This window comes from Anopheles ziemanni, chromosome 3, assembly GCF_943734765.1.
Source record: "Anopheles ziemanni chromosome 3, idAnoZiCoDA_A2_x.2, whole genome shotgun sequence".
Lineage (NCBI taxonomy): Eukaryota > Metazoa > Arthropoda > Insecta > Diptera > Culicidae > Anopheles > Anopheles ziemanni.
Window position 1 is genome coordinate 45076939 of NC_080706.1, and position 12366 is coordinate 45089304.

The 12366-nt window shown below is 43.5% G+C and overlaps 1 protein-coding gene across 1 annotated transcript; it reads right to left on the reverse strand.

Annotated features, from left to right (window-relative positions):
- Nucleotides 1-5527: 5527 nt before the first annotated feature.
- On the reverse strand, nucleotides 5528-8027 carry LOC131288773 (chymotrypsin-2-like). The gene is made up of 3 exons (XM_058317949.1): nucleotides 7970-8027; nucleotides 7457-7872; nucleotides 5528-5830 (listed from the first exon to the last, which is right to left on the reverse strand). The coding sequence occupies exons 1-3, from the start codon at nucleotides 8025-8027 to the stop codon at nucleotides 5528-5530; spliced, it is 777 nt and encodes a 258-aa protein (XP_058173932.1).
- Between the last annotated feature and the right edge of the window lie 4339 nt (nucleotides 8028-12366).

Sequence of the window (12366 nt, forward strand, 5' to 3'; positions counted from 1 at the left end):
TGGATCGGTCGAGTTTAAATATAAAACTAAAAGGTCAATGATTTGTTTTTCTCAAGTGTTTATTGGGAACGATGGGTTATTTTGACATGAGTTTGCATGAAACCATTTGTACTAGATTATCGAAAGAGTAATAGCCTTTACACGTATGATATGAGTGTTGCATAGTTTATAATCGTTGCAAAATCGCTGCAATACCTCTTACTCCAATCGGGACATCAAGGAGCGACCGCAAGCGATACAATTACGCCACCTTTGATGTCACATTAGGGAACGTAATTTAAACGTTTAATCGCCCGTCATCAACCCCGGCAACGACCGACATAAAGCGAGCGTTACCGCGCGAGCAAAACGCCACAATTTATAAACCAATATGCGCGCGACATTTGAGGCTGCCGTTTATGCTGTGTCGCGCCAACGGACGTCACATTGGTAACCCATTATCTCCTCCGACTCGTTAGTACCCGGTGTGTCCTGAAACAATCGTTTGCCAGCGTTTGCAACGTGTCTAAAATGCCAAAGGTTAGGAAAGGAAGGGCACTTTGTAGCCTTTTTTTTTACTCCAAACGGTTGCCATGGCTTCAGCAGTCAGCTTCCCAATCGATTTCATCGTTAAACTCGTTCACGACCACTGTATGTAGTTGCAGGCACGAAGCTGGGCTTCGTCTGTCGGTGGATCGTTTTTGGTTTCATTCTGTTACATTAATGTTGCCATTGGGAGCACCATTTTTCTATTTCAATCGCATTTTATTTTCACCTCTAGAACTAACCAGACGCTATTTGGCACAAAACATCTTCAAAGTGTGACTTTTTCATGTTGTTTAAAGTCATTCCTATGACTAGTTTGGAACTGGATTATTGTCAAACAGACGCTTGGAAAATTAATCTTGAAGTTGTCTGATAATTGAATGGCTCAAGTTGAGACTACCAAGGAAGAAGAATTTTTTAATATGATAATTCTATGTTTGGAAACTCTTCCTGATAAAATCCCGATCTAAGTTTAGTATTACATTTAGTCATGCATGCTGGTTATTCCTAAGCTATTCCTTTCACGCATCTTGATGTAACTAGTATTTTAGAATTTTTATTTTCTACTGTAAAAAAGTTTACAAACACTCTTCGCACTAAAACTGTGGCACGAAGAAGCGCGAAGGCAGCGTGAGATTTCAATGAAAACCCTTTCTAGCTGTCTCATTAACCTAACTTAAATTATCTCGTTGCCGTTGTTTGTTTGACAATGTTAAACAGTCCGATCGTGGTCCGATTTCGGTGCTTCCCGTTGCGATATTTTGTTAGGCATCGGCGCAGAATGCCGTCCAGCTTTCCCTCGACCGGCACCACTCTCTTCGCTCGAGTTTGTTTGCCCACGCGAGCCCAAGCTGGATGTCGTTAGTTAGTTTGGTTAATTTTAATGGACTTGTTAATTAAGCGTGATGTTAGCTTTTCAGCCAAGCTTGGCTTAGCAATTGCTAGCAATTGTTCGGATTTGGGGAAGGAAAGCAAAAAGCTAAAAAGGGTTCCATTCTTTGAACGTACTGATTTTTCCGGAAGTAATTTTGGCACGGTTTAAATGTTTACTCTGTCTTGCCTACGTTTTTTTCGTCATATCATTAACGTTTCGAGTGAAATTAAATGAACTTAACCCAGTTAAAAGTCTAGACAGTTTTGAAGTTTGGTATTCAACAATTTTACACAAAAAAGGTAAAACTTGATCATCAAAAAGTCAACATACACGATCAACATATTATATTTAACTCGGTACCATTTGTACATGACCATCTTTCTCAATATAATCTTTGAATAATGAATTGAGTAAATGAAAAATTAAAGGAGTATGCCTTAATACACCTTTTCAGCATTTTTTCAAAGCCTTTTCTTATTGTTTGGTGTTGTGCTTCCACGTCAGCGCATGTATATAGGCGTATCTTCAATAACTTTTCATTTTTGCTACCTTGATCCTCGCGTGCGTGTGTGATTACCTTCCCTTTCGGCCGGTTATCTGCTTCCCCGTATTTAACGTCATCATTATGCTGCACATGATGGAAAGCTAATCCAATATGCGATCGGGTACGATAAGCTTCGACGGAAGCATTAAAAAAGAACCCGGTTCACCGTTGCGCCAACAGGATGGGGAATTAGATTGCGTGCCTTAGTTCATCATTTTCCCGCCCCAGCCAGGGTGGAGCCGGTCGCTGGAGGTGGAGAATTTCCAACTTCCGGCCCCGAAACCGTGCAGTATCATCCTCGATACCTGTGGATTTCCTAACCCCGGACGCAGATTTGTGACCCCGCTGGCATACAGATTGTCGGGTTTTGGCTTACCCATCCACATCTATTACAAGAGCCTTTTCACACACGAACGTCAGACAGTGTGTTTGTGTACGTGCTGTAAACAATTTCCGTTCATCATTTTCCCACATCCGCTGGGTCGGGTATTATTCGAACGGTTCTGGTTTGCTGGTAATATCCTTTCCGAAATTCTTCGCCCATAAATGGACCGCTGTCTTTGTTCCATTCGGGGCCGTATTTTCACGGCCCGCTCAAGAGTGGCCATCGAAAGCGGGCGCTTTTCACAAATCGATTCGTCGATAAACCATTTTGACTTCTTCAAGTCGGGGCAGAATGACAAAGTATAAGTATGGTTTCGCGCGCGTGTGTGTGTTTGTGATGTGGAGGCAACACAAATAGAAAGGATTTCCGCCGCCGCAGCACATTGTGCATTTGATAGTTTTCCATCCATTCGCCTTTTAAGCGTTCCTCAAGAGGGCGGAAGGTTGGGTAATCGTGCAAGATTGTACGGCACGGAAAGCATTGCATGTCGCTCCGGGGTTCGTACAAAGAAAAGCATCCTTTTCCGTGCAGCTCATTTTAGTTTTTCCTCCCATGCGTTTCTAGCTGTGCGGATAGCAGCCTTCGCAAAGAAAGTGATTTTGAAGTGACTGCCTCACCATCAGCTCGTCCGCATCCGCTTGATGCTGCCCTTTGCTGCCGATCCTCATCGAGTCCCGTTCTCTCAGAAGCTTTCACAACGATCCGATCGTTCGTTGACGGGCGCAAAGTGATGGGTTGAAAAAGTTTCCCACTGTAAAGCCATTAGTGATTCATTTCAACTTTTTCGTTGCGGGATTTCCGTTCATGGCCCTCAGTCTTACCAACAAATTTCACCACACACCCTTTTTTTTCTCGGCCTTCTTAATCCCCTATCGTTTTCTTAAACTTTTTACCGTTCGGAGCTCGGTGGTTTTTTTTTTTTGTCAGCTTTAGTAGTCGATTGTCGTGCAGGGATGGTGTCTGCGTTGTGTCAGCAGCTTCGGCAACGGATATCAATCAATCTCATACACAGAAGTGGGCAAATAAGAGAATGGGAACATTGTTGGAAAACCAACAACAAAAAAGCACGGATTTATGAGCATACTTATTCTTCTTTCGTTTTGATTTCTTTGCCATAGTTTCCATGCAATCTGCAGCGTTTAAGTTTTTTTCCGTCTCAGTTTTGTTGTCCTCCGTTTCGGTTCCTTCTCCACCGGGTTGAAGCTTTTAAAGGAAGTCATTCGTCCTTATCGTCAATACTTAGTAGTGTACACCACCAATCCCCACCATCTCTCCAATGCATCGATGTTCTTTTCTTCCTGAAGTTGTAGGAAAAACAAATGGATGCACTGTCGCGGTGCAAATCGGAGGTAATGATCGGAACAATCGATAACCGCAGAAAAGAGATGGCCAGCTTTACGGTTGCTTCCATCCCATTGAGTGGGAATACCGTTTACTATCCGCTGGAACCACATTAATCATCCAACGGATGGAATGGGATTTGGAGCGCGAAAGCCGATGGGTGCAGTTATTCCGCCGGAGATCGACGAAGGGTCAAGTTTGTGGAACGACCTTTTTTTTAGTTACGCCACCCCCATACCTCTCATCTCCACTTATTGCCTTCGTGGTGATGATTTACGAGCTCCGTTGCTAGGGACTGGCATGGATTTGGCCCGAAGCGCTCCCACACACGCCGTGGTTTAACTTTTAATCCTTCTGAGCGCATGATTTGGACATTTATCGGCATTCTAGCGCCAGCTTGGTTCAATGGCCCATTACTAGATGAGCCCGCTACAAGGCAAATTAATTTTATTGAGCCAGCATAAGCCGGTTTGGAATGTCTGTAATTCCATCATAATCCATGATAACTGGCTTTTCATACAGCTGCCGGCCAAAGGGAAGGTTTCGGGTTATTGCCGGGTTAATGGCTGTCATTGCAGCACATTTTAACACTGACACTCCGGTTTCCGTAATGACACCAGTAATGATTGCTATGGCAGTAGATAATTGCAGCACTTTTTGGCAACAGGTGTCTCGCTGGAAGGTATTTTTGGGCGGCATTATTGACATTACTTCAGGCAAGAAACATTTAAAAGTAATAATCACTTTGTTTCAACTAAGCGTAATGAAACCATCTGTTTTAAGTTGGCGGTAATGTCAAAACGATAAAGTTTTGATTTAGCTTTTCAAAGCACGCTTAGAAGTCCTTTCAGTACTTCAGGCAAAAAGTTTTAAAATAAAATTATTGTAATCTTACACCGTTAATGAATATCCTCTCTTTATTTCCCATCAACTAGGAATGTTTTAGAATTATATTTTTAGAACCAACCGACAAAACCATAACAAAACGAAATACTGAGTACTTGAATCTTTTGTTTAATATTTAAATCCAAAAGCAAAGTGTTCAGCAAGTGAAGGACACTACGCATTTTTTTTCGTCTCATCGTCCGCATTTGCTTTCATTAAATTGCCGATAATGTCTCGTAAAGGTAAGTCATGCCTACCTGATGGCGACCCGGACCGATCTATTTGCAGCAAATTTATTTATAAATTTATGTTATCCCAACCGAACCGAAGGGGTTCCATTTGGAGCGTTCTTTTCGAGCACACCTTACCTTTTTGTTTTCGTCGCTCGGTTCGCTGCGTTCAGCGTACCAGCGTCCCCGGCAGGTCTCGGATTCCTTTGTCAATTACGAAAAGGGATGATTTGTTTTGGGCCCGATTGAAGGATCTGTCCTGCTCCTCCGCCGTCCACTGGAATGTCCCTCGGCTTGGCCCCTTTCCGCTCTGATACGTTGGGTATTCTCGTCTGAACCATGAGCTGGTCCTTCGGCCAGGGCTTGGGGGCATTTTGAGGACGAACGTCACTGCAATGAGACGGCGGCGAGAGAGAAAGAGAGGGGGAGGGAGAGGGAAATCAATCAATACGCGTGTCTGCTGTGAGAAGGCAAAAGGGTCGTTCGGATGAGTTTATTTGATGCAATAGCATTTTTAATCTCATTGTCCGGCATACGATCGATAAATGTTTTGTGTGGAGGTTTTGCCTTCATAATACATATTTGCCTCAATTATGCTAGCTCATTTGATAAACATACGCCATACATTTATTATTAGTCAGATTCTGAATATGCTTTTATTTGCAGTAAAATATTTACTCAAAACCACATTTATATTTACACCAACATGTAACGCACAATAACATATTCTCGCTTCGCTTGTTTTAAATCATCACCGAAGCGATCCACGATAGGTGCGAGTACACACGCTCGTACACGTCGGAAACTGCGGTGGCGCATGGGACACGCACGAACGAGGCGATACCATGCACCATGCCGTCGTACACCAGCGGTCCACCCGAATCACCCGAGCAGGCCCCCTGGCCTTCCGGGCTCGAGACGCACATTACGCTGTCGAAGATGTTGTTCGAACCGTTGCGCTCCTCGCGACACTCCTCCATCGTGAGGATGTCCACCGTGAGGAACTGCAAGTTGTCCGGCACGTCGGCTGGTCCGTCGTCCATCGTCTGGGAACAGGTGTTTTGGGGGGGGAGAGTTAAATAAGAATCATTTTTCGCTTGTATTAAACGGCATCAAGATGGCTTGAGACATCCACCACACGGTGCGGTTATCTTGCAATAATCACCTTCTGGCATCATCCACCACCATTTTTGGTACTTTATTTTTAAACAATAGACACTGCAATCCCACGATTATAACTCGGCTTTATCGTTGTTTATTGTTTATAATCGCTTTACCCAGTCCCAATCGTTTTCTTGGAATGGGAAATCCAGTGTTATCTTGGGCACACGTCACACGATAATTGGTGACCAAACCGAGACAACGCCTGTTTACGTTGGCGTTTTCTATCACTACGTCATACAAAGATTTTCAACTTTTTTCACCACCAATTTTTTAGCCACTTCCGAAAAGGTAAAACAGTTGTGACCGATCGATGTAAATTGAGTTCATATGACCAAATGCAAAAATGATTGAACAGATTTGTATTTCTTAAATAGATTGTTAAAAAAAACGATCCCCTTTTAACTTCATTATTTGTTTCAACTATTTGAAAAAATGTCTTTCCTACGTGACAATCACGGTGCCATGTACAAAAACGGGTGAAAAAACCATCGTGGCAAAAGTGGTTGACATAATTCACATAGTTTTGCCATCAAATCATCCATTTACGTATCAAGAGGATAAAAAATAGGATAATTTTAGTTTTTATTGAAAGTTTTGCGATAGTGATAGTTGATTTGTGTGTCTTTGATAAATTTATTTTGAAGAATTGTTCAATGAGATAGAAATCATATTCCAAAGTTATCAACACGTTTCCACCAAAAACGAGTTCCAAAATAGAGTGTGAGATTCTAAAAAGCGAAAAATACGACCTATTACTGCGGTTCTTCATAGGCCAAACATGTTTGGCCTAGATGCAAAATAAACAATTCCTAGAATTTAACCTAGTTATTTGTTTCTCAAGAGCCATAAACAGAGTTTGCTTTGAGTGCGCAATCTCATCATTAAGGGGTTCTTTGCGCCCAAAGTGAAGTTTGTTAATCCACAATCGATTAACGACCTTTGATTGATTGCATCTTCTGATGGTGTTCCAATGGTCACAGTGTGGAATGCCGAGATAAGATTATGCTTGTCACCATTTCACGCACACCGGCAGTCCCAAGATCGGTGAAAAGAGAGGTCGATACAAAGTTATTTTCTGCTTCGCCATTGTTTTGGCAGTAAGTTCGAAAAGTGTTTGCAAACATACTTGCATTATGTGGGAGGTCTTTGCAAGAACCTCTTAAACGAAAAAGGTCATATGAAATTCTGCATCACAGTGTTGCAGGTGTGATCCATGGCCTCGTGGATGACGTCGAAAAATAAAATCCCGAGTAGCCGAAAGTGTTCCATGATGCAAAGTTTCGGGATATGAATCCGTTGGGTTGTCAGAACATGGCCGAAACGCTTCAAGTACTTGGTCAGTTAGTGAAATATAGTAAATTTTCTGTTATACACAAACTTTCCAGGCCACTTCAAACTGAATTCAAACTAACTGTCAAAAATGTTCCCACGATTTCTGGCTGGTTGCAAGCTGCACTGTGACCTCTCTTCCAACCGATCTTGACCAGTCCACTTCATCGCACACTTACGTTCGACCTGCCCCAACCCGAAATGGTTGCGCCGGTTCCAGACAGCACGTACGACGAACCGAGCGGGATCGGTTGCGTGTACTCGTTGAACACGATCGGGGCCACGGTCTGTGCCAAGCTGATGTCGTTCTCGATGGTGGCCGGATCGTACAGCGGATGGTTGACGATGCGCATCGTCCGATGGTAAACTCCGCCGCTCTCCAATCGTACGCTTCCGACGTACACGTTGAGCGCGGACGGCTCCATGCCGATCGTGCAGTGCGCCGCCGACAGAACCCATCTGGTGTTAAGGATCGATCCGCCACAGAAGTGGAAGCTTGGCGGTCTCCTCATCGACACCTGGTACGGAAACTGACCCTCGACGGCATTGTAGCCTCCGACGATACGGTTTCCCTTCGGACTGTCGCGAACCGTCGCTGCAGCTGTGAGTTTGGAGGAAAACCGTTTCACAATCGTTTGCGTCACAAAACTACCCTTGACATTCCCGCGGAATGCGGGTGGGTGACCACTTACGACTTGCGAACACCAGTCCCAGACAGAGCGCGAGCGTCACCAGCGTTACACGGATCATCGTGATATGCCACACACGTTATACCGTCCACACGCAACAAACGACCGTGCGGCCGCAGGTATCTGGTACTTATACCACTCGCTTCCCAACCCACGGCTATTGGTGCGATAATCTGGATTCGTTTATAGCCCTGCTAATCGGGATCAATAAGCCCGCCATTCCGATAGAGTAGAATGTGTATGGCACTCGCTGGCTTCAGTTGATTGACTCGAGCTACACCCAATCGTAGGTCTCAGCTGTTGGAACCCTTTTGGCTGGGGGGAGGGGGATGTTTCCGGTTAATACGTGGCCACAGTAAGGAAGGAAGCCACTTGCGGATACTCCCGGTGAATATCGGGGCAGTTTATGATTCGCCTTGTTTTATAACTCGCCGATAAGAGCAGACAGTCTTTGGGAGCAGCTCCTTCGGTTTCCCCGTTATTACGCCAAGGTCAGCAACGATTCGCGTGATGTCGTTCCACATTTTATTGCCGGGGTCATCTCTTTTCTCGTTTCTCGACATATGGTGGCAATGGAATGCATTCTTTGGGATATGATTTGGTGCCTCCATTTTTGGTGGTTTTCGTATCCATAAAATTCGTTTTAAAACATACAACAACTTATTGATAATTCGAAAAGTTTTAAAGCCGAATGAAACGATTCGCAAACCTCCAATTATCGATAGCTGTCAAATGGTTTCAGAACCTAATGCTAGATTTACATGAAGCGCAATAGACTATTAATTCACGCGAAAATATCAGGTTTGCCTTTATATTTTTGCGTTTCGCGTTAGTATCCGTGGGTCGATGAAAATAAAATCGTATTCAGTGTAGGTTTGCGTGTTAACAGTACACAAACAGCAGAGAAGAAATGTGCGCATCGAAATCTTATCCTCAATCGTTATTCACAAACGCAAGCAACAGCAGTCCACACAAAGTGTGCAAATCTTTACAATATCATATTTATCACTCGCTGATCGAAAAATATATTTGCGTTCAATTTGAGAGTTTCGTAGCATTTTGTTTTTCAAATTTTGCTTTCGCTTCATGTAATCCTACCGTAATACCAGCATTTGCAAACGTAATTTCCATGTCCGTAATTTCCGTACTGAACGTACCAGGACAAACTATGGGCAATGCGACCCGCTACAAGTTATGTGCAACAATTTGAACTCAGTCTTAGACTTATGTGACTTTAATCTTTCTACGTCAGTGTTTCGTGAGCGCCTACGTCTTCGCCTCGTATAACGATTCTGTAATCACGCGTTTTAACCCGTTTTTATAATATATACTTAAGTTGTGTCGTGAAGACCTATGAGATCCGACGACTATACAAATAAATAAATAAATAAATGTCAACATGTTCCATCAGCGCAACTCTCCTTCACGTTTAACATCTGGAGTTGGTTAATAATTTGATTACTCTCCATCTTCTAGTTTTGATAGCTCCTCAAGGCAACTCATGCGTTGGTATTCATTTATAATTTTCCTAAAACTTGATTGTTTTGTTGTTGTTTTCTAGATTAAATAGTTACATCAAATTTGATTATATTTTTGTTTGTTTGAGTTTAATTGAAGCGAAATCGGGGAATTGAGCTGTTACCTTGCGTTTTTAGCTAACAGCGTGATGAAACTTTTTGTCCAGTGTAACTCAGATTGTTGAAAGCTACCAATCGATGAAAGAAGCGTTGATGCATGTTCGGCTTTATGTTTCATATCATTCATTCCCTTTTGATAAGTAAGAACAATTTATTGATTGATTAACAAGACTCATGTTTCATATGCAACCATAGATATCCAAAATGTCAAAGCTGTACTCTTACCATGGGTCATGAAAACTTCACTGCATACCAGGAATATTTGTCTATCAACCTTTCGCCAGCTCTACTCGACGTTATGTCTTGCGCCATACGTGGCCCAATATTGTATGTTGCAGCATATATTCTAGAATTTATTCCCATCCTTATATTTCGCTCGAGGTTGTTCGCAATAAACTAGAGATTGGAATTGTTGGAAATCTTGCGTGTGTGTTTGGCTAAGGTTTCACTCTACACATTGCTCGTCCACGCCGAGGGTCAATAACAACCTTCAATCTCGCATCTCCCTTCAGCTAGGGTTGGGAGAAATTGTTGCGCATACATTCACCCCCTTCGGGCGAAATATATTATCCCACCCCGCCCCTTTGCATAGGCTATAGCGCAATCTTTTCCGGCCCACTGTTGTAAACCAACTCAATCGCTTTAAAGCAACATGACATGATGCTGATGGGCCCGAAGGTAAACAATCTCGTTGTATCGGGCCTAGGTTTCTCGGGTCTGTGTTTTTCCCGTGCTCTGGCTAAAGGCTGCCAACTACCGCCCGGCATGTGCTGGCTTTGGGGTGTGGCTGAAAGTGTGTGTATATGTGTAGCTATCATAGCTTCTCAAAAACGGGCGAAACCTTCGGCTTTTATCTTGATTGGCACGTGCTGACAAGCGTCAGCGTTTTGTTTGATGTTGCCATGTTGGCGAATGATTTTCCGTCCAGCCAAAACACATTGACTTCGGTGCTCCTCCACGTAAGTATGTTTATTCCTTCGCAATGTTACTATTTCCTAGAACTACGAACGTCCGCATAAATTTGTCCGATGGCTGGGTGTGTGCTACGGTTTTGTAAACAACTGATGAACAGGATCGAAAAGGGGGCGTGAAATATAATTCAGTTCGGGGAAAGAGCACAGCCTTCGTTATTCATTTTATTAATTAAAGGAGGAGATGCTACTAATTAGCATTTGTAAAATTAAAAATGAATAATACACACTGTAATAAATGCTCCTTACCCGATGGAATAAAAATACAGTCATTAGTTTGTTAAGTACTTTAGTGAAAATTCAGGCATTTTCCATACTCACTTTCATGCAAACGTTCCGTCCTTGCTGGCGGTCCGTTTCGTTTCGCGCCATTCGGGGGCCCCACTCAGAGTTTATGCTGCCGTCTTGAAATCTGCAATGACTGAAACGAAGCAAAACAAATACATGTAACGATAACAGATGACCATCATCATATTAATTTATCAAGTGCGTTAGAATAGTCTATTACTAACAGTTACTTTCTGTAACTTATTTTACTTAATTCTGCATAATAAAGGCGGCCGTGGAAAAGGTTTATAAATATGTCAGCTCGTAAACTTGCTCACTCAACCGTTGAGCAACAAAGGCGGCTGTACACAATGTATTCATCCCTCCTGGATAAGGGCATTACCACCGCCCGCACTTACCCAGCGATCCTTTTGGATTCCTGTTACCACCAACACACCCCCACACCGTATGTGAACCGCGCCATAACCGCATTGTGCCCAGCGGACATTAAAACACATGACGGTGGTTTTGTTGCGAGGTTTTACATTTTTCTCCATCCCACCGAAACCGCTCCTCTTCCCCCGCACCACGTCCCCAACTGGGTAACGCTTCTTGCACACATTAATTCACCCCCCGAACGCTTGCTCGAGATGTGCGGTTGCTTGCCGTTAAGTGAATGATAAATATTTATGAACGTAATTTTGTGGCGCATCGATAGGGAAAAAGTTAAAATTTTATGCCACCCTTCGCTGGCTGCGGGAAAGCTTACCGTTTCACGATGCGGCAACGAAACGGCCCGGGAACGAGCGAGATTCGGCCGATTGGTTTCCCTTCCTGAGAAGAGCATATGTATTTATACAAGTGGTAGTGCACATGGTTTCCTCTACTTCCTGGAGCGCGTGAAGGTTGGGCACATTCTTCGTAAGGGTTTTTCCGTTTTCCGACGAGCGCTTCGCATAATTATCACCGTATATTTTACGCCACAACAGGCCACCCCACTGAACCTGCTTTTTCGAAGAAAAAACAAACCCCTTCGCCGTTTTCACGTGTTCTTGCTCTACGGTCAGTTTCTTTGACAAACGACCGATTGTTCTAGATGCTAACGGGAGGTTAGTGTGAAGTTTTCGTTATATTTATCCACCTCTGTACATCTCATTTGTGTTCTTTTCTTGCTTGTACGAAACATCGAAAGAAATTGTGGCTTCCCGAATGCGGTCAGCAAGCACTGTGCTTTGATTTCCCCGATGGATTCTGGCGGAAATCCTAGGAGAGTGGATTGCCAGAAACAACATTCTACCAATCCCCGGCCAGCGCTGGTTCCCACACCGTCCCATGCTTTTGGTTAGCCGGTCCCGAGCCAGGGATCTCTTTGTTGTGCTCTTCTCCCGGATCGTAACGGATCAGTAGTGTTTGTTGTTCAATTTGCTTCGAAGGATACGCGAGAATAATGTGTTTTGTTTTCCTCGTTTGCCGAAGGTTTTGCGGTTGAATTTATGTGTCTGCATGCGATCGCTGCTACTTCTGG

What these genes read in the sequence shown, in the direction of transcription:
- LOC131288773 (XM_058317949.1), bottom strand. Translation starts at nt 8,027, where the DNA reads ATGATCCGTGTAACGCTGGTGACGCTCGCGCTCTGTCTGGGACTGGTG. An exon ending in GGGACTGGTGTTCGCAAGTC is followed by an intron (nt 7,873 to 7,969) that starts GTAAGTGGTCAC and finishes TCACAGCTGCAG; the next exon opens with CGACGGTTCGCGACAGTCCG. An exon ending in CGGGTTGGGGCAGGTCGAAC is followed by an intron (nt 5,831 to 7,456) that starts GTAAGTGTGCGA and finishes ACCTGTTCCCAG; the next exon opens with ACGATGGACGACGGACCAGC.